The 27,599-nt window shown below is 46.0% G+C and overlaps 2 protein-coding genes across 3 annotated transcripts in view; one reads left to right on the forward strand and one right to left on the reverse strand.

Moving 5' to 3' along the window:
- Positions 1 to 27,599, reverse strand: part of LOC135385826 (uncharacterized) — a 109,955-nt gene that overhangs the window by 74,336 nt on the left and 8,020 nt on the right. The window lies entirely within an intron of this gene.
- On the forward strand, positions 14,362 to 21,499 carry LOC135384910 (acetylcholinesterase-1-like). Its single transcript, XM_064614092.1, has 2 exons — positions 14,362 to 15,892; positions 21,340 to 21,499. Exons 1-2 carry the CDS (start codon positions 14,382 to 14,384, stop codon positions 21,497 to 21,499), a joined length of 1,671 nt encoding a protein of 556 aa, XP_064470162.1. The 5' UTR covers positions 14,362 to 14,381.

The following is a 27,599-nucleotide window of genomic DNA, read 5'->3' on the forward strand; positions in this document are numbered from 1 at the left end:
AATTTGCTATTGGTCAACGCCGCGGCGGGCGCCTTTTGCGGATTAGTAACGTATTAGTCTCTTGGTTGAGCGGAGGCTTATCGTGCCTCTTTTTCGGTCTGATTATTTCAGACCGCATGTGCTTGCCAATCGAATGAGTGATAAACTCAGGCCACAAGGCAGAAATACTGAGTAGGTTACACTTCTCAGTGGTAAGTGGGCATGAAGGTAATTTGGAATACCACTGAAATTCGCTCCATTGTACAGGTGCACATTACGAGACTTTTGTGAATTACTACGTGTGCACTGTAATTGTGAAGACAAAGATACGAGACGATAAGAGGCGAAGAGGACGATAGAGATACTTGTCGACGACGATACAAGACTTGTTGTCGTACAATCATGATCGCTAAGACCAGAAACAACAAAGGTGCCCTAGTACTGCACAACACTAAGCCGACTACGGCATGACCTCTCGTTGGTACACTGACACACTGTTAAAAATACGATACGATGCACTTGCGCACTTGCAATACGATGTAGGTATCATTTCCTTGGGCCTGACACAGACATAAAAGCAGACCGAACGACACGAGTCTCGTGTCGTCCGGTCTGCTTTTATGTGTATGTGTGTGTTCTCCCTCAGGCTCAAGGAAACGATACCTACATTGAATTTACACCAGCTCGCTTGTACCCTCCTTCTCTGGTCAACTTGCAATATGTTGCGAGATTCGCGATAAGGTCGCGCGTTACACCGGAAAGGGGGTTCCTGCGCCATTCAGTGTTCCGGAGGTTGCAATCGCCCCCCCCCCCCCCCTACTTCAGGACAACACAATTCGATCTTACAGCAGACGGCTACTTTTGCAAACTCTGATAGGTTCACTGCAGAGTCCGGAGGCCGATAAAAATCACATATTACTCATTCAATTGTGCACCAAACAGACTTGCAATCTTCAATACTGTTGCCCGTACAGGGCCAACTTTTTATAGTACCTAGAACCAAAATGAAAACACCCCCGCCATAACCATCACGATCATTTCTGTAAACAGGGAAAACATTCATCGTCAGCAACACTATTATCCAGCCAAGACTCATTTCAGACTACTATGTCAGGTTATGTATAACTTCAAGAAGAACAGCAAAGTCATCCACTTTGTTTTTAGTACTTTGGCAATCTGGTGCAATCATTGTCAGTTCCCTTCTGATAGTATACGAGGCACAGCAATTGTCGATGAACTTGTTTGCTATCACTTCTCAAAGATAATTCCACGATGGAGCTGGCAAGTTACCTCGTTACAGGCCGGGTAGGTAATTCGCTATCACGGGTGTTTGAAGCATGTCGAGTTTAAGTGCAAGAGTTCCAAGTATCGCATCTTCCATCAGTTACAGGTTTGCCGAAGAGGAGTCGTACTCTTGATCCATTTTGGCACTCTTCAGCACAATTCTGTCACAACTGCCTTCGAACAAAGCGTACGTGGCGGGAAGTAAGTTCCAGATATAGTGATTCCAAAGTACATATTGAAGTTTTTCCAGGGTATAGTCGTAGAGCTTGAGAATAACAAGGCGAACTCTTCCTTGCACCTTATTACCAATATCAATCATATATATGCTCTCAACGCTTTATACATCAACACGCAGCTCTTGGACGCTGTAGACGATTAGATTATTTCGCCTGGACATAGTTTAAAGGTCATATCAGTCTTATTAAGCACATACGTTCGAGATATTTCGAATTCAGCAACCCTGTTCTTGCATTTCACTAGTTCAGCGGTGATATCCTCAAGTTATTTTACACGCTCGATCAGGTTCCCAAGTGGCGTTGAGGTTTTTGAACGCTTGTCTCTCATCTTTCGTCCTGATCACATCTAATGTCGTTCCCTGTCTTAGAATCACGTTTCTGAATGGTCAGAAGTAAAACTGTGTGTACGGATATTTATAAAGATATGTGTATAGAATGGCGCATAATCGGGTTCGATTAGATATAAAAGAAAGCTATGGGGACGCTTGAAGACTCGCATTATTTATGCCTATACACTTACATGTGTGATGAAATGGCAGCAGTTGTTTACCTACAGTCACAAACAATTGAATATAAGAGAGTTGCCACGGTATACGATGAGTGGATGTTTTATGGCATTCCCGAAATACCGATCGCGTGGGTCATACACAACAACAACAAAAAATAAGTAATGATGATGTCGTGGGATGTTTCGCCGCTGAGGCGGCACCCTAGCAATGCTTGAGGGGGAGAAGATGGTGAATGATGATGAATGTTCTAAGTTCACGCAGGAGCCCTATTGCTGCTAAGAAAGTGATGAGGGCTTGAAGAGCTCGTAGCTGATGCGCTGGGTTGGCCGGAGGCCCAAGCATTTGAGGAAGGGCAAGTGAGGGTGTTCCAGTGGCTTCAAGTTGGGGCTGGAGAACGCGTTGCTCAGTGGAATACTGCTGACAGCCGATGAGAATGTGCTGGACGGCACTTGGAGTATTGCAGCAAGGGCATAGCATTGTGTTACTGTAACCCAGCTTGTGGCGGAAGTATAGGGTGAATACGACGTCCAAACGAAGTCGACGGACGATAGACGTAAGGGTCCGATGAAGTGTAGACGGCATTATGAAGAACAGAATGGGATCTACTGACAGGAGGAGGGATCCTTCCGAGATGTCTTGACGCCATTGATGGGCGGCCTTTGCTGATGCAAGCGCCGACAGGTAAGATACACATGTACGTTAAAGTAACAAAGTCCCAATTCCTATAGTTCTTTGAGTACCGACACTGTGAACGCTAAGATACGAAGGCTCAGGGTCACAGCGTAACAAGCGATCGCAAACTCGTTTCGAGAAAAAAGATATATCCTTCAGGATTCCATTACATGCGAATAGGTCATGCGAGCCGTGATGCTAAAGCCTCAATTTAGAACAAAATTCTGTTAGATATGTTCTGTCTTTGAGTGCCTATATTTTCTTCATTTTGGCAAACGCATTGTGGCTTTGACCATTTCAAACGAATGTTGATACAAACCCTTTAGATGCAAAATAATATGATGCCATAACTGTCGTCAATGTGACTGTTGCTGTCCCAGCCAACCTCTTTGGGGGAGGGGCAGATGGATATTGAAAATAGTCCCCGCTTTGACAAAGACATGCAAGTCATATACGATTACAACCGTATACCATGGTTGGGAATATCGGAACAAGATAAGTGCGTCGATTAAGAACATTTGCGATTAGTGAATGCAGAGAGATTACAATGAGGGTTAGCAGGCAGACTACGATAGACGTCTGGCAGGGCCACTGCCCTCTAAGTCCACCTCGGGGCCACCATTCTACTGTGAGGACCTCCAGTACGAGAACACAATGCAGGATATACAAAGAAACATCCGTACATCTCTTTACCATGACCCTACGCACAAGTATACCCTCATTATTTGACTTTCGCAATAGCAAATCTAAGGGCAAAATCTACTACTGCTATGTGAATCCTGGCAAGGATGAGATTCTGTTGAGTTCCGAAGGCTTATTGAATTTATTTGAGGAGTTGATCATGCCTGCTTCTATACCCCAGCCATATCAAATAATGCGACTGAACATACCTTACTTGGACGGTCTATGATGAAATACTGTGGACGTATCATTCGTGATGTATTAATATTCGCGAATCGCGCATTCAGTGATTTGCGAAGTTATTCGCGAGTATTTAATTTCGCGATTCCAGGGCTGTTTCCTTTCACAAGATAAACGACAAGCTATGTTCGCGAGTACAATTTTTCGCGATTTTTTAGCGGTCGCGAAATTCGCGAAAATTAGGGTAAAGTGGGGCAAAATGAGACATAAATTTGCAGTTGAATGTGAAATTTTTATTTTTCGTGCTTTAAAAAAAAAACTAGCCGTAGGCACATTCTCAGGCGTATAGAGCCTTTGGCCGGTAAAATCCAGAACGGACGTAGCCGATGTAAAATAAACACAGAACAAGAAATTCAAAAATGCAAATTGTCTCATCTTGCCCCAACCCTCGGGGCAAGATGAGACATCGCGTGGGGCAAGATGAGACACGCCGTGGTAATAAACTATACAAATTAGTTTTTGCAATCCAAGCAGACAAAGTAAGGCCCTTGGGCTCCTACATAACCCCCTTGAGCGCACCGACCGCAACCACACAGAAGCTGGTGCTATTTTGCTTCACCGTCCTTCGCAAACAAGGCACCACCAGTGTGATGCGTGCGCTTCTGCTTCGCTGGAAATATCCTAGGAAACAGGAAAATTTGGTGGAAAATCCTAGGTAATATGCAAAAAAGAAATGTCTGAGTAACAAGCATAAAGCCACATAATAGTTGACGTATCCGTTTCTAAATTACATTAAATTTAAATTGCATTAAATTAAAATTAAATTAAATTGTCGCGTCTTGCGATTTAAATGGCGAAATTAAATTGTCATGACATCGGATGTTCAACACCAACAACAACAACAACAAATAAGTTAATGATAATGAATGGGGAAATTCGCCACGTAAGGTGCGGCCCACTATCCCAAGGCACAATGGGGCAGGATGAGACGTGTCCTGATGATGAGGTGATGAACGATGCTAAATAGGGTCGATAGTCAGTGGAATAGAAGGGTAGGCAAAACCACAGCACACAAAAACACGCACACAGCACACAGGTACGCAGCCAGATCATAGGGTAGAGAGGAGACCAGTGTCCCGGAGAAAAATCTTGAAATACTCAAGAGCTTGGCGATGATCAATCTGGTTAGACCAAGGGCCGAGAATGGTTGCCACTGTGAATGGTGCGGCCGTGATAGACTGCAGGCGACACTGTAGAGCTACTCTTTGGGAGGTGTAAAGATGGCAGTCGAGGAGCACATGCTTGGTATCCGCCAAAACAGCACAGCGAGAGCAGAGCATCGAGTCGGAGCAGCCGATCACATGCTTGAAATGGGGGGTGAATGCAACCCCAAGACGAAGCCTGTGTATCAGCGACGTAAAATGGCGAGGCACACGAGAAGGCATGGTGAAGCCAAAGTCAGGGTCCACTTCACGCATCAGAACTCTTGATGGAATGTCCCGAGACCATTGCGCATGTGCGAGAGGCCTCACCACATCATTTAGGAAGGTTCGCCTGTCGCCTTTGGGGAGGGTAATCCGCACGCTTGATCGGGAATGATACGCAGCTGCTGCAGCCTCGTCAGCCTCTTCATTGCCGCGGATGCTGCAGTGTGCAGGAACCCACTGGAAGTAGATAGAGTGCCCGCTGATCTCAAGACGGCTTAGTTCCTCGAGTATGTCCACCACCACAGGCGCAAGTGATCCACGAATACCCATGTTCGCTACACACTGGAGTCGCAATATATCACCCAGCTGCTGATAGCGGCGGATGCAATGTGCTTGAGGAAGAACAAAATGGCATGGAACTCTGCAGACGTGGATGAGGTGCGGTGCGAGAGACGGTATGCGTGGCACGACGACATAGTCGGGATTGTAAAGGCAGCGGTGGAGCAGTGTAAGTTGGTCGACCCATCTGTGAATCTTCGTAAGTCAAGTTTGAGAGTGCCACAGAATTCCGCATGCAGAGATGCGGAATTCTGTGGCACTCTCAAATTTGACTTTCGATGAACCTATAGTGAGTGTCTCAGACCAAGAGCAGTAAGAAACACAGGCGTGGCCTTGTTGCAGAGTTAATACTCCACGCAACTCGTCACTTGACCGTTGTTTTTGTGCATAATCGGATTATACTTAGACAGCTCACCATCCGTTTTGTTTCAGAGGCGAGGAGTACCCTCGAATTCGCGCGACAAGCAATATAGTATTTGTTTTCTCTTGGAATGGGAATGCCAGTACCTTTTGAAGCTTTTTGGACTGTGAGCTTTTCCATTTCTCTGTTTGCTTTATTTAAACCACCGCGCTCTGTGTTCGTTATGGGAATTACCAGAAACGGGTACAGTGGGGCAACAGGGAATGAAATAGTTATGTGGTGGCCACTCTCTATAGTTACGGGTCCGTTAATGGTGCCGACACCAGCCCCCTACACACACACACACACACAACTCTCGCAAAATGTTTCAAAATATGATTTGAAGATGATAAAAGCAGCTTCAAGCTCCCAATAAACATCCATGCGTCGTCTCGATCTCAAAGCTGTCAATATCCCACGGACGTCTACTGTACGTTTGTGGGATGTTCGTGGAATGTGCAACAGGGGAAGGTTTTTTTTGTCCCCTGGACGTACAGATGATGTCTATGGGATTTGTGGCGTGTTCCCTGGGACGTTCCAACCTCCGAGTCAGGATATGACATGGATGTTCAGGGGACGTCTCTGGTTTGCTGGGTAGTTCAAGCTATCGTCTATAATGTGATTAGCTGCTTAGTGGAGCTGTAACAGTGATCGAATTCCACTGTTGCTTGACGAGCGTTACACATAGATAAATACTGTCACGGCTAGCAGCACGCGAACGATAAGGATATATAACGATTTTACTTGTTCCCCATATCCAGTTAAGGTTTACAGAAGTTCTTGCTTGCTTTCAGCACAACAACAATGTGGCTGTCGGAACAAGATGTCATAATCTTCACATTTATCCGTATATCTCCCTGCAAAGTCCTGGCGACGTTCCTGTGACGTTCAATCAGTGGCCAAAATCTCGTGTACTGGATCTTACATGGATATCCCAGGGATCTCCAGGCTGCTTCCTCCAGTCAAACATCCAAAACGCGATATCCTGCAAATGTACCTAGGACATCTGTTATTTACTGGGAAAGACCGAAACGCGAATCTCGTTCTGAGACATCCAGTAGATATTGCATGGTTGTCCAGATATTCAGGACGTTCGCGACCTTATAGGGATGTCCTACGGATATGAATGGTTTACTGGGTAGAGCCCGTATGTCCTGCTGCAACAGGTACGTGTTTCGAGGACTCACGAAGAGAAGTTGTCAACACCTCCGAGAAGTGGTCTGCGGTCATCCCCCGCTGTGATGACGCCTCACATCGCTCCCGGAACACCTTCCAGTTAACCAGACGAACCACGTTATTATTGCCACGTTGCATGGTGCATCCACGGATCGCTATGTGTATCGGAAGGTGGTCACTTCCTCTCCCATCACAATCCGTAGACCCTGACGCCTTTCTGAAGACATCTTGCGAGCAGATAGAGACATCGAGGACATCCATGGTGAAGTCCCTACGCATATATGTGGAGGAGCCATCGTTCAGCAAGCACACATCGAGTTCGTCAATGACGTCGCTCCATATTCTCCCTTTGGCGTCCGTTTTCCGACTTCCCCACAATGGGTGATGTGCATTGATATCACCTACGAGAATGAATGGAGTAGGCAAGTTTTTCAGAAGATGCTTTACCTCACGTTTCGTAAAGGCTGACGAGGGTGGAACGTAATGGCTAACCACAGTGAGCAAAATGTCACGGAAGCGTACTACGCACGTGACGTAGTCTACAGCAGTTAACGGCGCCCGTGGCTGCACAGAAAAAGTCAAATCACTTCATACGCACAATATTGTCCTGGACGAGGCCGCACCTCCTGATCGCACTATGTGGTACCCGCTAAGTCGAAAGTCATGGCCAATATGGGGTCTGATACTTCAATAAAAAAAAATTTCAAGTCAGGGAGCTTACTGCGCAAGCCACGTGCGTTCCATTGGAGGAGAGTTGCGTTTTTATAGCAGCGGTCCATGGACAGATGCGAGGAAACGCTCCGTTGCAAGAAGCTGCTTAACGGCTGAGAGCTCTGAAGAACTCGGGAACGTTTGCAGGGTGGCCTTGAGCGCCGCGAAAATCAAGGGAAGCAGAAGAGGGAAGAAGAGGGAAGCAGAGAAGCAGCAGATGGCGACCAAGCCATTTGTGTCGACGCGACGCTCAGGCTCCGACCGCTGATACTTGTGTGGACTCTTGTTTCCACACTCGAGGTTCTCCCAGCAACACCAGCATATGTAGGGCAAACTTGAGGACGAGAATTCACACCGCCATTGTTTGGTGGGCCATGAACTGGCTTGGCAGGTACTCTGGTAGGTGCTTGAACTGTTTTAAGTTGTCTGGGGGTCCTGTTAGTCAGCATGACATTTCTGCGAACGTTCTTGGGTGGTTCCGGGTGTGGATTGGGACGCCAGGCGCCGACACGCCGTTGTTGGTCACGTCGCGAACTGCCGTTCGGAGGCGATGGGCTTGTTGGGTTCAAGACTTCCGTCTGGTGCGCCACTGCTGCCACCCGCTTCTTTGGGCACATGGAGTGAGAAGCGGCGTGAGGACCGCCACAGTTGGCACATTTAGGCTGCCTCCGAGCAGGCCCAGCACATATCATGCACCGTGTTGACCCTCGACAAGAGCGCGCCAGGTGACCAAAACGTTGGCACTTGTACACTGGACGGGGCCTTCAACGTACTCAGAGACTTGGTATGTATTGAAACCCAGCCGAAGAGTCTTCGGCAGCTTCATGTTGGATTTGAACGTAAGAATTACTGACTTGAGTGGCGTATAGTAGTCTAATCCCCCCTCAGTATAGACATGACGTCGTTGCCGGCGAGCCGAAGTGACAGCTTCCTCTGCCAGGTAAGAGGCAATATCCTCGTCCTCGTAGTCAAGTGGTACAGCATAAATTTTACCCATGTTGTTCAGATACGATGACGGAATGATGACTGCAACATCCAGTGCGGCGACCGTTTTAAGGCCCATCAGGTTTGCTACTGCTCCTTCAGAAATCACACACACACATATGCTTTCGTCACGGTTAAAACTGAGACTCCGGATTTCCTCTTGGGCTGCAGAACATATCTCTTTGGCCACAGTGTTGGGATTCACCTTCCGGAATGACAAATTTTCCTGAAGGGGCTCGAAAACAACTGGTATCCCCTTTGTTCTATTCTTGCGGTATGTTACGAGAGTGAAAGGGTCCTTCCCATGTTCGACACCCTCCATGTCAGGTGGTGGCGTCACAGGGGGATTCTGAGGCGGGGAGAAGGTAACCGCTGACGGTAACTCACCATCCCCAACTTCAGTGGCATAGGACCAATTCTGCAGTGCATTTGGATCCTTCGAAGAAGGCAGGACGGGATCGTCGTCGCGCATTGCGCCCGGAGGCCGCTGATCCATCGGTGAACGGCTCCTGTCACTCCGCGCTGGACAGAACCTGTCTCGGGGTCCATCCTGGTTTTCAAGGTCTCGGCGGAGGACAGTCCGCCCAGTGGCCATTAACAAACAGGGCCCTAGAAGGGCCGAAAGCTAAAGGGCCGAAAGGGCTAGAACAGCAATATAGGCCTAGCCAAGCTTCATAGCAGCGAAAAGTACGTCCGTGCTGGTCAGTGCACGCGAGTTTTTTTGTTCAACACCGGATAACCAAGAGTGCCCATATTTTGCATATATCTAGATGAATGAATAAAGAAATAGAACATGAACTTAAATTGACAAAGTAAGCCTGCGAAATGTAGCTGCACAGATGACAAGAAAAAGGACTACAGAAAATCGCGCCTTTTTGGAAGGGCTTTACATTCCAGGCAGGAGAAACCGATGTTTGTTTGTTTTTCTCTCTCTCTCTTGAACGCATAAACCAATCCTTACTCCCACGTGCAATAAAGCGGGCATGCAGAGCCTCCTCACCTATGAGTAAAGTTTCAAGAACATGGAGTAACGCGTATCTGAGGCAGGTGGCGTCGAGTCCAAAATGTCGCGTCTTGCCCCGTGTCTCATCTTGCTCCACCTTACCCTTATACATCGCGAATAAAAATACGTTTAGAGTAAGCGATAAACAATTTTAGTTTATTTGATTTTTGATTTTTCTTCCACGTTGTCTACGTACCCATGCAGCCGGATACAGAGCTCAACATCCGTCCATCCGCCGAGGAGAAGAACAGACCCTGGTCCAAATATAGGCGGCTACTGACCAGAGACGTCTGCTTTGATCTACTTTCTTGGGGGCGCTGGACTTTTCGACATCCATTCATACCGTGGTCCATGTATTCATATAATATTTACGTGCTACCCATAACTGTCGTTAGATGGCTATTACTAGTCAAACAAGTGCAGAATTTATGAATAAGCTTAACGCTTCATATAAAGGGAAACTTCCTGTGAAGGACGCTGAAAACACGAAATGTCTTGCATATACGCCTATTCCAAAAAGGAGAGAACACAAAAACAGGAGAAGACAGGGAGAACATAAAAATAGCAGACGAGACGGACTCTCAATACGATTTAGTTTTGCACTAGTTTTAGTAGTTTTTGCGCTAGTTTTTGCGCTAGTAATTTTAGTATAGCGCTGCTCATCTTGAAAGCGGAACACCCATATTAGTACCGTATTTTCCGGTGTATAACACGCACTTGTGTATAACGGTGCTGTTAGCGGTGACCTCCATCACGTCCTCCTGGTCTGCGGACAGTACGATCGCGAGCGCGCCCTCATGGAAACTGCTCTCCAACGCGTCGATCAACGCCAGTTCGACTTAGCCAAAACTCTCGGGCCATGGTCGGACCCCTCACATCTGATGCAAGGCCTATGAGCTGTTGCTGAGTTCCTCTCCAGCACTGAATTAATGGACGAACTCTAATAGGACACCTTTCCATCATCATCACTTTGTCATCCCTTCCATAAGCGCAATGGGGCAGTGTACTGCCATAACGGCGGAGAATGACCCACCACATCATCATCCCATTTATGTGTGTGTGTGTGTGTTTGTGTATAACGCGCACCCCTGGATCGAATTCGAAAGAAGTTCGATGCATAACGCGCACCGCAATGTTGCTGCAAGCTTCTGTACTGCCACCAGTTTACACAGTAAACCAACGCGGTGTATCATGTATGCAGGTTACCGACGACTTCGTTGACAAAACGCGATGCTACAAAAGAAGACCATCCTTTTATATCAGGTCAAGCGCACTGCTAGAATAGACGATAGTGACTCACGAGCATTCCTCTGCTTATTCACCGAGAGCAAATGGAAGTTCAGGGACATGAAAAGCCCGATTCAAGAACACATACGGCTAGTGCGTTCTCAAAACTGAGCAATACTTTGAAGTCCAGTGCCCTTTCGCCGGTTTTGTCAACTGACCCTAAGAGATTTGGGAGAAAGCCACAGCACACCCCGGAAGAGGATCGTCACCGACCTGAAAAGGAACTCTGCAGGAAAATATTTCCGTGTATAACGCGCACCGTTAGATAACGCGCAGGACCTCTTCAGAGCACTTTTTACTGTATAACGCGCGCGTTATACACCAGAAAATACGGTAGTTGAGAACACAAGGTTGCAAGATTTTCTGTTATACCGAACAACATGTATCATTCAATGAAACATTTCACACAATTCATCAATTCAATCTTTATGTTGCACAGTTATGACAATAATAATAGTTTTATTTACCAACATTTGTGGTGGGAGGTACTGTTAAAAAGCTGACAAGAAGGCAGCTTGGCAGAACCAAGACCCCCTGACACATTTTACATACAGCACTGATACAACTAAGACAACTAAATCTCGTAAGATCAAACAAGCTGATATATGAAAAACAATAATTGAAACCAGAGACATATATGCATACGTAAAATTTCTGCACAAATGTCAAAAACGTTGACATACGAATTACTTAAGTGATCATGAGATTTAAAGAGCTCTTAATGAAGCGATATGAAGGCAACTGAAATTCGATTATACCATATCAGCGTGCGGATTAGTGAGTGCTGTTTGTTAGGATAATTATCGCTAATTACCCCGTAAGTAGCAGATATTAACCACGTCGTCGTCGTCCATCACTGGTATCGTGTTCCCTTCTGGTGTGTCTGGCATTATCCAAACAGCCAAAGCGACCGTGAAGGTTTTCTGCCATCTCGCCGAAGTCGAAAGTCTGTGGTGCCAGATATGAGAGAGGCATTGGCGGCTATCGGGGAGGCCATCCCTGGCCGTCAAAAATCGGGGTCGTCTAACACACAGACATTCAAACAAACGTATCAGCGGCCGTATATATATAGAATGTAACCCAGATATGGTGCCAGTCCAGTTGGGAGAAAGTGGCCGAGCTCATTCCTGACCTTGGACTTGCTATACAGAGGAATACTTTAAGGCAGCGCACGGTAAGATGCTACGATTTCTGTCCATCAAGAGCATTCCCTGCGTAGGAATGCGCCCAAGTTGTAAACAACAGGTCATACTGACATGTAGCGGTTCATTGAGGTTCGTTGGCCCCTTACACGAAGCGGTGTAGAAAATAACATAGAAGACAACTGGAGGCGGACGTGAGTTCCGCTGGCAGTGGTGCGATTCAGATTTAGGCTTTTGATATGAGGGGAGGTACTATTCGAGTCGATGGATCGGAGACACGCGGTTGTCGGGTTGCTCAAGGCTCTGATGGAGCATGGCGATTATCAGTTGCGTAACCGTAAGTGGACTCGAGATTTTGTAAGAAGAAGAGAAACGGAAGAGTACGTGTCAAGTCTTCGCAGTGGGAACGGTGTATATAGGAGGAATGCGTTCGTCGTTCGAGTAAAATACGATATTAGAGAACAACGCGTAAAACGGCAGTAAGTACTTTTCTCCGAACGTATGAAGCTGCATCTACGACCGCGCACGATATCAAATAGGCACATCTGAAGTCCCGCAACGAAATTGAGGCGGGGAGGATGAGTTGGGCTCATGTTGCCGTAACTCCCAAAGGAATTTTAACGGACTCAATATGTTGGTTAGAATCAGCAGGCAAAACATTTTAATTTGCAGCCATTTGCCTATTGTATATTTTGTAACGTCAGCACGTCAACCTGACTTTCTTCCGCATTCGTACTTTACAAGACACTGAAGCCCATAATCCGAGATGAAGTTCCTTGTTGATGATTGCGAAATCCTCGAACCAGTTCCCAGACAGCCATTATTTCGTTCAGGCACCAATGCGACGGCAACAAATATGATTTATACGACGTATCGTCGCAATCACACAGTGACAGGACGACGTCATGTCGATAATTTGTTAAACGAAAATTTTTTCTGTCTAGTTTACACGTAACTATTTGCGAAACAGCGCTCAGGTAACATAACCTATTGGCGACTGCGTTGGACAGGTATGCTTTACTGCTAAAGCCTATCGTCAACGAATATTTGGTACCATACAAACCTTACGGATCTCATGAGTTGCCCCCAGTAGCGTTCTGTTGTCAGCAAATAGCAAACTATGATTCATTACTCTATGAGAGAATTTGACCCCTTGCAAATGTGTTCCGCCACGATTTCGTGTCGGAACCTCAGGGATGATGTGTCTTGACTATGTGCAGTCGTCGTAGCGTTTTATGTATCTATTTCCACATTGTTATCCTCGGTGATGCATAATTAAGCAGAGTACATATTTATAACGATTTTATAATGCGTTGCCTAGGCTATTATGTATCGTGCAAACACTCGCAGAATAAACACAATCAAATAAACACAAGCATCCCGCAAGTGGGACCAGGAGAAGCGCTCGTCGAAGTTATCCAAATTGCTCAGATGCTGCAAAAATGCGCCTCCTTTTAGACAATTCGACAAACGACTACGTGTGTTGCACACCAAGACCCGCGTTTGCGTACGGTGTTTGCTGTCTAGGCAATATTAAAGTGCTGTAAGGCTCGTATTTTGATGCTCGACCGTCGGTTTTTGTGAGTTTCTGCACATGTTGTATGAGATCCTCACAAGAGCTTCCTACGTGAGGACCTTGTCCAGTAACTACGACGACGTTGCCGCTGCCGTTGACAGTGTGTCATTCAAAATATTCTATACTACTATGTGCATATCGCTAAGGTTCGCGCTTCACGTAAATTTTTCTTTTCATGCGGTGTGCCCAATCAGAATGTCCGTTTCTTTATACCTGAATTCAGTAGATCGTTAAAAACCTGCATTGGTTGTGTAAACCAGAGTTCGAGGTAACTCGTTACAAGTAACTCGTTACTGTAACCAAGTTCCTTTTTTTGATAACTTGTAACTTAACTCACTACTTTTTCGCCGTGGTAACTTTCAGAGGAACTCGTTCCTTTTTCAGGTAACTTTGCCAAAGTAACGTAAGTTAAGTGTCCGAAGTAACTTGGAAGTAACTCGTTCTTTTTTTAAGTAACTCGGTAACTGCGAGTTACATTTCACGCTGAAGAACTTCGTTATTAACTTATTTACATTTTTCACACGGTAACTTAACTTGTAACGAGTTCTTTTCGACGTGTAACTTCTCAGTCTATGTTGTAAACGATTAGATTGGACAAAAATTAATTGCAGTATTGCAATGCGTGCAAAAACTGTTCAAATATTTCTTATTAGGACGCTTGTAACGAATGATGCATTATAAACGTGTAGTCCCACAGCTCGAAACATAAAATTTGTGAAATTGTTATTCCTTTTGCAGACAACACACTTTTTCCCGTCTGTTTCAGAGCGTTCAACTCCAGCCAAAGTGTTTGCAATGGCGATCTTCACGTTAACTGCTGTTTGCTCCTGCTTCTTGTTGTCCGTCATCCTGGCAGAGGACAGTGACACTGCCATCATTTATTCAAGCTCAGGAGTGATACGTGGGTTCACGCAGCAGGCCTTTGGTAGAGTTGTTGACACTTACCTCGGCATACCATTCGCCGAACCGCCTGTCGGAGACTTACGCTTTAAGAAACCAGTACCAGTGAGACCGTGGAAGGGCACGCTGAACGCCACCGACACCTCACCACCTTGTCTTCAGTTTCAGTTTGATATGACTATGGACTGGGCCAAGAGCAAGAAGAAACCATCCGAGGATTGCCTCTACCTCAATATCTGGACGCCTACATGTTCAGACAGTGACTGTAACTGCACGCTTAAGCCGATTATTATAAATGTTTTTGGCGGGGGTTACAGTATAGGCGCAAGCGACTGGGACGTCTACGACGGTCTCTACATGGCTGCACGTGGCGATATCATTGTCGCTAACTTGAATTATCGCGTTGGCGAGTTTGGGTTCCTGAACGGCAAGGTCCCAGATGCGCCTGGAAACCAGGGTCTCCACGATACCCTTCTTGCTGTCAAGTGGATCAAGGAAAATAGCATGTCCTTCGGTGGGGATCCAAACCGAATAACGTTATTTGGGGAAAGTGCTGGTGCTGTGACAGTGGGTTACTTCATTGTGTCACCTTTAGCGCGAGGCCTAGCGAGTCGACTTATTATGCAGAGCGGAAGTCCTTACTGGAAGATAGGAGACAATACTGAAACAGGACCGGAGAAGGTGCTGAACATGGCACGACATGTCGGTTGTGCAGACGCTGAAATGTCCTTCGAGCAGGACCACGACTGCATTATGTCCTGCTTGCGCACTGTTCCGGGACACGTCCTACTCCAATCTGGCCAGCAACTGTATGGAAAGAAGCATTCTTCGACATTTTTCCCAAGTTATGGAGACGAATTCCTTCCCGTGAATCCTGCATTGCAGTTCGAGAAGGGGGAGTTTCTGTCGGCTCAAGTTCTGATAGGCAGCAACAAGGACGAAGGGTCCGCTTTCCTTTCCATGATCCTCCCTGAAGTGTTTCCACCTCACGAAATCAGGATAACGGACCAGGAAGAAGCAGGGTTTTATATCACGATCATGTTTCGGTACCTCATGCGCAGAGGAAACATGGCGGTGAGGGACCACTATTTTGGAAATCTGAAGAATGCAAACGTAAGCTTTGCCTTGAAGACTAGTTCCGACGCTGTTGGAGACTACAGCTTCACATGCCCTGCAAATTATTTTGCCCAAGCGGTTTCAAGCGACCAAGACAGCGACGTCTATTACTATTACTACACGCACAGGTCCTCTCGAACATACAGGTCGGAGTGGATGGGTGTGGCACACTTCGAAGAGTTTCCTTTCATTATGGGACTTCCTCTGAGACCCGGTTATAATTACACGCAAGAAGAAGTGGAATTCAGCGAGACAATGATGGATATATGGGTCACTTTCGCAAAGACAGGGTGAGTTATTTGACAACTTCAATGTACGTAGGACAATAGCTACAACAGATAAAACTAGTGGATTTCTAAAAACGTACCTAGTGTACAAGTTCTGTAGTTGTAAAATCAGTACGGACATTCGTATGCCCCGATAATTCAAAGTGCGTCGTAGAAGCCGGAAGATCGAACTCTGAAGAGGCGAGCTGTTTTGCGCACTGTCAAAAGTTAGTGCTCACAAAGAACGTTACTTAAAACTAACGCCTTACCTAGATTTTTGTTTTATTGTGCCGCCCTGGGCAAGTTTCCAAAACAATTCTCGTAGGCGTCCCTGTGCGGAGTTGCGCATATTGTTCTATGCACAGAGTCGTTAACGCGATGCTTAGGATTTCAGAGAATGCAGCTCTTCCCCACAACAGCTCAGTTTTTAACATAGCCCAGATCATCAACAGAAAGTGGCACAAAACAATGTGAGCACTATGTATACACTGGGCAAGTTGTTGTGGCCCACCGTGAACTTTCCCGGTATGATCTATGACCAGTTCTAGCCTGACGGACACTATGGACATGCCTCCATGATAGCTGTGAAAGTTGCTTCGTATTTTCAAATCATTGTGGGTACTTGCCATTCGAAAACAGTTCTTCGTATAGCTGGTTTGTGGACAAACACAAAATTTCAACCAAACAATGACCAACTATCGCGTTCTATTTTTGTCTTCATGAGTCAATCGATGAAGAACCGTGACATATACCGTATTTTCCGGTGTATAACGCGCGCGTTATACAGTAAAAAGTGTTCTGAAGAGGTCCTGCGCGTTATTTAACGGTGCGCGTTATACACGGAAATATTTTCCTGCAGAGTTCCTTTTCAGGTCGGTGACGTAGTAATTCTAGCCTCTTCCGGAGTGTGCTGTGGCTTTCTCAATTATCTCTTAAGGTCAGTTGACAAAACCGGCGAAAGGGCACTGACCTTCATAAAGGTTAATGATGCTGCTTAAGGATGCTATTCAGCAGTCAATAATCTTGAATTCATTTCAGAAGAATGGCGTGATTGAGAAGGGACGCGAAACGAAAAGCAGAGAAGAGAGTAAAGTATACTATGACAGCGACGCTGTTGCATCGGAGTTTAACGGATTTGACTAAACGCGTTTCAAATATAGCATATGCATATATGATACACCGCTTTGGTTTATTGTGTATACTGGTGGCAGTACAGGAGCTTGTAGCACCATTGCGGTGCGCGTTATGCACCGGTGGCGTTATACATCGAACATTTTTCAAATTCGGCCCGTTTTTAGGGGTGCGCGTTATACATGAGTGCTCGTTATACACCGGAAAATACGGTACCTTTTAAAACCTGTCTATATACAGGGTGTTCATTTTTATCTTCTGCGGATTTTTTTATATAAAAAGTTATGAGAACAGCATAGATGTCGTTTTTGTCGTTTGTCGTTTTGTCGTTAGCCATTTTTGTTTTCCTGAGTGATCTGGAGTAGCCGGCTCTCGTAATGAGTGCCTATTTCTCCATTTTCTTTTTTTCCTTTATTATCAACTCTACTCGTTTTTGCAGTTGAGTTATATGTCCAGGCGGACATCCTCTGGATGAGAGTATTTAACTACAGAATGACTAATTACATAAAGTTCACTAATTAAGTCTTTAATTAGGGAATTTCTGGCAAAAGCGAGATAACAACGGGAGACAATCCTCGTTCAAAGCCATTCTATGCTCTACAAGTCCAGAAAAGAGCGCGTGCCATGAAATACCTATCGCCGAATATCCGTATGCAAATGAGCCGAAACCGAAAAAGCGCTCCTCAGGAGCGCATCATCATCGCCAACGGAGGCTTATCTGGACGGGAAAGCGGTTTATCTGGCCAGCAGATCGACTCCTACTCCTATCATCTCCATCGCTCCAAATCACGTGGCCCTATGACGTGTTATGAGGGCTGTGCTCAATGCGTTCCCTGTCGCCGCTGTTTCGGTTTCGGCTCATTTGCATATCAAAATTCGGGGATGGACATTTTAATAACGCACGTGCGTGTTTCAGGAGTTTTTAAACGCGGAATGGCTTTCAACGAGAATAGTCTCTCATTCTGCTATCTCCCTTTTGCACGAAATCCCCTAATTAAAGAGTTACTTAACGAAGGTATTAGGTATTTAGTCATCTTACAGTTGCATACTTCTTCGAGAGGATAACTCAATACAGTCAACTATAGGGCCGTATAACTCAACTGCGAAAACGACATGTGTGAAGTCTCATAGCTTTTTTATAAAAAATCTGTAAAGGATAAAAATAAACACCCTGTATATACTTATTGGTATACTACATAGTCTGCATATCGTCCTGCATATCCTGCAAATCGTTTGTGCCTTCGAAACTTAAAATGTAACACGTTACACATGTTATGACCATTCCCTATTATACACTAGTGCGTTTTATTCATATCACTCTCTCTTCTTGATTTTTGTTCGTTTTTAACGTCTTAACAGGGGAACAAAATATGAAGCCAGTGCACTTAAACGCATAATGAAACACGCTTCTTGTTGAGTCACAATAAGACAAGTTCATAATCAGGAGTGCTAACAACGGGACGAGACGGGACGACGGTAGGCACGGACAAGCAGTCACTATACCAACACGTATTATTGAAAAGAAGAACGGGTATAAATAGAGAAGAAACCACCACACCACCCTCTTCTCGGCATGAACTGACACTGAACTGAAAACTAACCTCGTAGCACTAACGCGCCGAATATACTATAGGACTAGGTCGATCTAGTAGATCTGTTGACAGATTTTTAAGAATATCCTTCCCATCGTGATCCCCTTATTCGACCCCAAAAATCAATGGGGGCAGTGGATGCCGCCACAACTGTGGTGTGAATCGCCCACCTCATCGTCATCTAATGTATGTGCGTGTGTGCGTACCTCGATGCTGCGGTAAGACATCTACGGTAGAGGACGTGGGCATCGGGACGTGGGCCCAGCAGTAATTATAACGTCATTCGCAATTACGACGGGCTAAATTTCGAAACTCGCAGCTCCCGGGTATTCGCCATTGGGCTTGAAAGAGAGAAACGCCAAATGAATCGGATTCTTCCTCGTTGCATTTGGCTTTGAGGTCGTGGTAACTTAACAGCGGAAGTACGTAGAGTCGTGAACGGACAACATAACTATACAGATGAGTAGGACAGCTCGTGACGAGAACGAGATGGAGAAAACCAGATGAACTGTGAATAATATGCTAGTGAATGGTTTATTCATATTACGTCTGCTAGCTGCGTCTTACTTGGTATATAGAGAATCGAAGTTGCTTCTAGCCATGCAGCCTCGATAGCCCAGTCGACCTCTGCTGAGCTCATAACCGCCGCTGGTCACTGTCGAGGATTGTAGAAATGTAGGGACAATTGAACAGTTATTGCAGAACAGTCTGCTGGAGGTTTGTGCGACACGTTGAGGAACTCCACTAGGTACAAGTTATCCGCACCCCTACATTGCGCGACCTTGCACTCGCCTTAGGCTGCGTTCACACGAGACAACTTTTTCCAGCCACTCGGACCAACGTCTTGCGCACCGCTATACTGCGTTCACATGTATAGCAACCCGGTAGTGCCACCCACAAGCAACCTTACGGCAATCTGAGAAAGTGGGTTCGAATCCAACTGATGGTGTCTTTTCTTTAGCTACTGTTTATCAAATCTTAGTCAGTTTATTACGCCAAAAATCATCATTATCTTCAAGAAATGCTTATTGATACATTTGTGTGGCGTTATAGTAAAAAAAAAAAGAAACATATATTTCTCATCTGCACCTGCACGATTTGAACCCAAGGGCCCACGAACGAAATAACATCACCCATCGAGAGTCATGTGGCAATGCTCCCCTCGCTGATTGGCCGCTGCACGAGCAACTTCTCAAGTTTTCGGTCGGGGAGCGATTCTGAGCAACTCGAGTTGCTGGAGGTGGCCGGCGTCGGCCGACTGCCAGCAACTCGAAAATTGATCATAGTTTCTGGGAAAAGTTGCCCTGTGTGAACGCTGCCTTTCGTGTAACGATGCTTCCTGTAATTAAAATTTCCCAACTCATTGTCAGCCATAAAAATACAATTATTGTTATTAATTTCTAGCTTCGGATGACTTCACCGGGTATTTGAGTGAAAACGTGTTCCTGATAACTTCCCAAATATAGCTGTAAATAAAAAAGTGAAGGACAAAAAGTAGTGCGCCTGTCAAACGTTCGTACTAACGCTAGCCCGCCATAGTAACGCCGCTAGCGGACCTACATTATTACATTGCATACGTGCATGTACTACTACATATTGTTGGGGTTCTATGTAGGTACCCAGCCACCCTTGATTCTGTTAGCAGACCCGGTAACTGTCCTTTTGAGCAAAAGAATGATTAATTGAAGTGTGTTTCAACTGATTAGATACGATGTTAATTAAGATATATCAATAGTTAATTACGTATCAACTTGTCATCAATAGTTAATTGTATACGTACAATGTCATACTCATACCGGCTGAGGTATCCGCCGGCATGCATCGGGAAGTATGGTACTGATGTGCAGTGGGATCCTGACGTTAGACAACGAAGGGATGAACCTGCTTTGCTCCATACGGTATACGTGCACTCATGCAGTGGCGTAGCCAGACCTCCGAGGTAGGGGGGGGGGGGGGGGGGGGCTCGATACGAAAACTCCCTCCCCTCGCTGATCCTGGGTGCGACAACACACAATATACTTGTGCACACCGCAAGATGCGGTTGAAAAGCAAACAGAACGAAAATAACTGATTTGGACGTTCACAATACGATTACACTGTGATGTCCAATGAGGTGGTGTCAGGAGGTTGGAAGGATTTTGGAAAGCTCATATTTTGAAAAAAATTCAAGAGTGCCGCTTAGATAGACGCCATGAACTGTATGCATGCACGGATTTGCGTGAGTCGGTCCGTGGTGGGTAGAGGGGCTCCAGCTCTCCCCCCCCCCCCCCCCCCCGTGGCTACGCCACTGCACTCATGTGAGGCATTCTTCGAGTCGGAAAGTGATACGTGGGATGGTCACAGAGCATTCATAACTTATCCATTTCTGAAGAAAGGGTTTCTTCAGAAAGTATCCTACCTGTCGCCTATGTGCACATCACCTGTTTCGGGAATACCATCTCGCAGAGCAAGTGCTCCGTCCTCGGTCTACGACGAAGAAGATTTATTCAAAACATGAGGTAGAGCTATAAAGAAGACAAAAGTATAGGGAACATAACACATCATGTTATTGAAGTATAGAAAGCACCCTGAGCGTTCTACCTGTGATATTTAACATCGATACAACCCCAGTGCCGTAGTAAACAGAAAGCTTTCTTTCCTATAGGTTTCCTTGTACTAGACAAAACAAATAACGAGGCTTTTGTTTTCCTTGTTACCTCAGACAGTAAGTAAGACTCATTCTTCGTTTCACTTTTTCTTTTTTTCCAGCAAACCGCCTGTTGTTCATGGAATCCTGTGGCCGAGATACTCGAGAGAGAAACCGCTCCACGTCGAACTGAACCCGAAACATTTCCGTGTCAGCAACGGCGTTCACGAAGACAACTGCCGTTTCTGGGAAACGTATATTAAGCCAAAAGTTGCCGCCTAACGTTGCCGCGTGCATTGTTGAACGCCTTTTGTACGTTTCGCGTTGTGCGCCTGTTCGGGTGTTACGCACCCGTATCTGTAAGAGACTCACTTGACAACAATGCACAAAGGGCGCAACTCAAACTCATTCCGAGGGACGCCGCTCAATAAATTTTGCCGGAGGTCGAACCTGCATTACAATCCAAAGGAAGAAACCAGTGGCCAAAGTACAAGACGGGGACGTTGCCTTCAGCGTCATTCGCTCTGAGCATCACTTATTACTGTGATACATAAAAATGTTTACAGGGTATACTTGCATAAATGAAAATAAAAGATCGATCTGGTATGCGAATATCCCGAAAAGCATTCTTTTTTGCACTGTTATAACGCAAAACTTGCAGACTCGAAATCCGGATATTCTTTGACTCGAGTCAAAGAATATCCGGATTTCAAGCGTTCAGTCGCCAGGCAAATTTCGCTTGCGACCCATCTTATTTCTCTGCGTTGAAGCAACTAGCAACAACTAGTCAAGAAGACAATTTGTGTGCCATCTGCGATCCCTTTAATTTGTATGTCCACTTTGAGGAGTAGCATACGGAAGCACGTACGATTCTTAGAAAAAGCGAAAGTAAAAAACAGTAGGAGCTGGCCGCTTTCCAAGTAGACCTGGGACCTCGAAATGACCGATTATGGTCGCTAGATTCACCAAATTGGGTACGGTATTCAATGAACCAAACGTCAAGGTGCTTCTAAGCAAGCAAGCGTTTACCTGTATTAAACGGATGCAACGGATGCTGCGCGCATTGTTAAGTTAAGGACTGTTGCAGAGTGGATCTCGGTGGATCTGGTTCTGGATGTGTTTGTCTAGTCTTCCGTTGTCAACCAATCATCGCTGCATGGCTTTTCTTAATGAGTTGTGGTTACTCGAACCCCGAAAACGGAGTTTTTCGGATAAATCCTAATTATTTCAAATATTACCGGTGTATGTTCTTCGGATTTTTCGGACAAACCCGAAAATCCGGTAGCAGGTAAGCATTGCCTCCGCAGCACAGCTTGTCAGAGATTTTAGGCGCACGTTAAAGACCTCCATGTAGTCGAAGTCATCCGCAGTTCCACCCTGCGACACGTGCAGCATGTCGCCACACAAATACAAGACCACTCGTGACACGTGTAAACTTACTTCCGGCAATTTTCGTACAGCCTTCGAGTGTCTTCATTTCACACTTTACCATGCGAACGGAGATCGCCTTCTGTTGTCTACGTCAACAATTGTCATAGATTAACTTCCATTAATTATCCACTGACTCGTCCACCTGCCATTGTTTCGTCTAATGTTTCATGTGATGATGCACTATACTCTCCTGGGCCTAATAGTTCTTAGTGGGTCATTTTCTGACAAAAGGAGAGACAGCCAAAGGCTAGTTGCCAGGCCAGGCTTTTAGCGACCATTGGCTCGAATTAGCGCACGTTGGATAATTTACGGAACAAACTCTGAAAGCGACTGGCGACGGTACCACTAAAGAGGAACACAATAGTGAGTTTTAATATATCATACGCTGTCGCATTTGCGCACGTAAGGGATAGCGTGGTGGTTCTGCGCAATGCGCAAAGCTCTGTCTATGCCTTGCGCGTGCGTAGGACCACCAACTCTATCTCTTGCGTACGCAGAGGCGATAGCGTACGATATACTAAAACTCACTATTGACTGTAAAGCTCAGTATAGTGAGTAACGGAGTGCGTATCATATCGAATAGAGATGAGACGAATCCAGAATTTTTCGGATCCGAATCCGAGTCCAACGAAGGTTCTGCGAATCCACGAATCTTACGAATCTCGAATCTTTCTTAAAGAAGAGTTTAAAAGGCGGCGGGAAAAGCGCTTTTTGAAGCGGAAGGTGATATCTTTGTGCGATGAAAAACAAATTAAATAACAGTTCACTTTCTGGAGAAAACGTATCCATAAACTTCATCCTAAATGTAATTTATTTAACGTGTTGTTCGTCGACTACACGGAATACGTAAACTCTCGAGTCTGAATTCTTTCCATAAAACTAAGGAACAATCAAAAGCAAAACCACGTTACTTTTAAGCTTGCAATGTAAGAGTTCCTGCCTGAACTCTTTCAGTGGAGAGCAATGTAAACAAACAAACAAGAAAACACAGCTCAAAGTTAAGTTAATGCAGATTTTTGTCCATTTTAAAAAAAAAGGAAGAGACGTGGTTGGTGGATTCGAAAGATTCATCTCGCCGTTTTGGGCACTGGGATTCGAGTTCCCGAATCTCCAATCCCTGTCTAGGATTCGAGGATTCGCGGGTTCGGTTGGCCCATCTCTAATATATACAGGGTGTTACCAGGGTGGTGAGACAGGGTTTCGAGCCACGCGGTGTGTCACCTCACTGCTCCTTTAAAGTGCCACTACAGCCTATTCGTATTATAGACAACATCCCTTAAAAGGGACTATCGCATTCGGGAACGTATGTATGAGACCGATACGGTAACGTTCGTCACCGCTTCGCAATCAACTTGGCCAAGTTTCTCTTCCGAAAACAGCTTACATATTAAATAATCGAGTCTTAAAGATTCACATTCCCTCTGCAGCTAACAGCATGATGACGTAAGCCAGACACACGAATGGGAGTGCAGCGCCGACGATTGTCCCCGAGCTCGTGTCCTTGGCGTTCGCATCGCAATATACTAAGTGAAAAGTCCTCGGTAAATGCGGGGCTCACTTTCGCTTACCAGTGTGAGTTCTGACGAGACCGTTTTGCGTGGTTGTGTTACGCTCCTGGCTCTACGAACACGTCCGACGGTTACCAGAAACAACATTCCGCATGCCCGTCACAGTGCCGACGCCGCGTCCCCTAGTATTCCGGCCCGCCCGCCTGTCAGTTGGTCGGTCGCCAAGGCGGCCAAGGCTACCAAGGTCCCTCCAGCCGCTCCCTAATTGGTCTCGTCCACGCCAAAGGCCTTGTCCTGACTGTCACTGACTGGCCTTGTCCGGGTGACGTTTCCAGAGAGAGAATTCCGGAATACTCTCCATATGAGCCGTCTGCTCTTGCCATATGTGTTACATCAAACAGCACAGGAACAACGCCACCAATACACCTTTCTCACACTCGCGTCTTATCCTAGCGGCTATCCAGCGAAACACGATCGGCGCGCGCCAAAGCACAACCGGCGCCATATTGGCGCCATCTATTGAATGTATGTAGGGAACCCTCTTCGGCGGCGTCAGGGTCACAGAGCATGCGCAGAAGCGTTGTGAAAAAGGTTCATTCGCGTCGGATTTTCGGCGTTATTCTCAGTGATGAGTGCGGAGTAAAACGACACTATAGTCAGTGGCGTAGCCACTGGGGTGCTAGGGGGGGGGGGGGGGGCTCGAGCCCCCCCCCCCTACCTGCCACGGACCGACCCACGCAAATCGTGCAAATCCGAGGAGAACATAATATATGTGTGTGGGGGTGGGGGACCAGTGTGACGATCGCGAAAGTTCTTGCAGTTCATGGCGTCTATCTAAGCAGCACTCTTGAATGGTTTCAACCTTTTCAAAATACTTCCAGTCTGGTGACACCACCTCATTGCGCATGACAGCCTATACATGTAATCGTATTGTGAACGTCCAAATTAATTATTTTTGTTCTGTTTTTTTCATCCGCATTTTGCAGTGTGCACAAGTACGTGTGTGTCGCACCCAGGCTAGCGAGAGGGGGGGGGGGAGTGCCCCCACCCTACCTTGGAGGTCTGGCTACGCCACTGACTATAGTTTCGGAATCGACCGGGAGGGGTGCGATAGTCTCAGACTCAGTACACAAACATGCCGTCAAGGAGTATTACACGCTTCCACGAATTTCAGATTCTGCAAGAGTACATAGCTGACGTCACCGAGAGCTGTGATGTCTGTCTCCTTGTAACTGTCAAGGCCACATAGATACAGAAGGCCTGCTTATGCCTCCTCTCACTTCTTCACGCGTAGACAATAAAGTCCACCAATCGTAGCAGCCAGCCAAGACGTCAGTCAATCGCCGCAGACGATTTTGAAACACAGGCTCTCTGTGGCTACCCGTGGCTGCCCATGCGGCTGATGGCGGCCCGTCTCCATACCTACGGCCGCTGAAAGCAACGTCGTGATTGGCAGACTCTAAAAGGAGTACAGAGGGCATCCCAAATATTTTCAGTTTAAGGCATCCGATGAAAGTACACGCGTCAATTCGCCGAACAGCACAAAAGGAATTAACGATGAAAGATGAAAGTCACTGAAAAGGTTAGCTAGCTGTAGGACTCGAACCCACATCTTCTGGATTGCCGGTCCAGGCCTCTACCAATTGTTCCAGCCTCAGAACATCAGTTCTTTCAAGCACAAAAGGTTTTGATGCATGTAGTTTTTCAACAAAAAAAAAAAAAAAAAAAAAACGTACACAAACACAGCCGCGCTCATTCACTCTCTACTCGACCCCTAGGGTGGAACAAGGAGGAGAAGGACGTCTGCGCGCTCAGTCGAGGTCAGCACCTGTCTTATTCTTTTTGTGGGGGGGGGGTTTCTTCTTTTGTAGTCGGTAAACCTGTTCCCTCGGGGTTGTGCCTCATATGCACCAAATGCTCATAACCTGCAAACGCTCAAAACCTCCAAACGCCCATATGTACCGAAAAAAAGTTGGTGGTTTTGAGCGTTTGGTGGAAATGAGCAGGAGGGGATAAGCTGCTCGTTAGCACCAAATGTCCGGAACATCAGAATGCTCATATGCACCGAAAGGCGGGTGACCACACGGGTCTTCCTCTCCCGCGTTTGGAACAAGGCCATTGGGTGAGAAAGGTGGAGTGAATGACGACTACCAAGGCCGCTTAATGTGTCAGTTTGAAGTTTATGTAACAGCTTGGTCCTGCTTGTATGTAGCCAGAACGAATAGCGCCTTCTCGTTTGTGGATTTCAATTTCAGGTTTATTTCCATAAACGTGGAGGCAGCCTAGGACAAAAGACTTAATTCTTGCTCGAAAGGCACTCGGCTCCCAGGGGCGTAGTAACAAAGAACGTGGCCCCCTCCGAACATACTATGTCCGCGGTCACAATTACAATGCAGAAACTGGAATGCGGTATGTATGTGGGGTTCATATTATATAAATATGCCTATACAGTGAACATTTACGCAATACGCTTCTTTCGAGCCTTGTTCTTCGCAAGTTGATTAATCAATGCGTCACAATCTGGTAATCTTGTTTTCGGTTGACTGCAAACTCAGAAAGCCTGACATCTGTCATGGTCGAGCGCAAGATATTCGTGATCAATCAGTTGGTGCTGAAGCTCCCTTCAGCACCAGCGACAGTAACTGGTGTGGTCAGAAAATATAATACTGACGCAAATGCAAGTATTCGGATCTCCTGGAGGCTTTCTTGTGTGTGTACGTTAAAATTGTTTGGCGTCTCTTTGTTTGACGCCCTCTCATTTTCTCAATATAAAACGATATTCCATTATGAGTTCATTGATATCAATGTCTGCCATTTTTATTTCAAAATTTTTGCTGCGATTTTCCAGTTCGTGTTCTCAGTGACACTGTTTCAAGCTGTTAGCGTTTTACAGAAATCCGCACAACTTTTACCACTTCACGAGTTGGTCAAATCGCGACAAAACAGAAGATATGGCTTGATCAGTGAGAATAAGAAAGAACTGCGATTTAAATTTTCGTTCTGCAGAAAGACGACTCTTATACTCTCTTTTTTTTTTCTTTCTCGCTTTTACGACCCCCCCCCTTTCCTTGCGGGGCCTCCATTGGTCAGAGGGAACAGATGGCGCGCGCTACGCCTCTGTCGTCTCCTACAGTACGAAGGGATATGCTCCCCCAACAACCCAAGGCTGTCCAATGGATATCCGATGTACGTAAGAAGTTGGATGTTGGTATATCCTGGGGATAACGAGTTCCGTCCGATATATGTACGCTCACAGGTCCAAGTGAGAGAAAGAAGGAGTCTTCTTTGACGTCCGACAGACATCCAACCCAAAACACACGGCTGTCCTAGGGATATCCGATGTACGTCTGAAGCTGGATGTTGGGATATCCTGGAGATATCCTGGAGTTCCATCAAATATATGTACGAACACATGTTGAAGTAATAGAAAGAAGGAGTCCTCT

This window comes from Ornithodoros turicata, chromosome 2 (assembly GCF_037126465.1).
Source record: "Ornithodoros turicata isolate Travis chromosome 2, ASM3712646v1, whole genome shotgun sequence".
NCBI classification, from domain to species: domain Eukaryota; kingdom Metazoa; phylum Arthropoda; class Arachnida; order Ixodida; family Argasidae; genus Ornithodoros; species Ornithodoros turicata.

Coding starts and splice junctions, on each gene's coding strand:
- LOC135384910 (XM_064614092.1), top strand. CDS start 14,382: ATGGCGATCTTCACGTTAACTGCTGTTTGCTCCTGCTTCTTGTTGTCC. Junction 15,893..21,339: donor GTCACTTTCGCAAAGACAGG/GTGAGTTATTTG, acceptor CTTTTTTTCCAG/CAAACCGCCTGTTGTTCATG.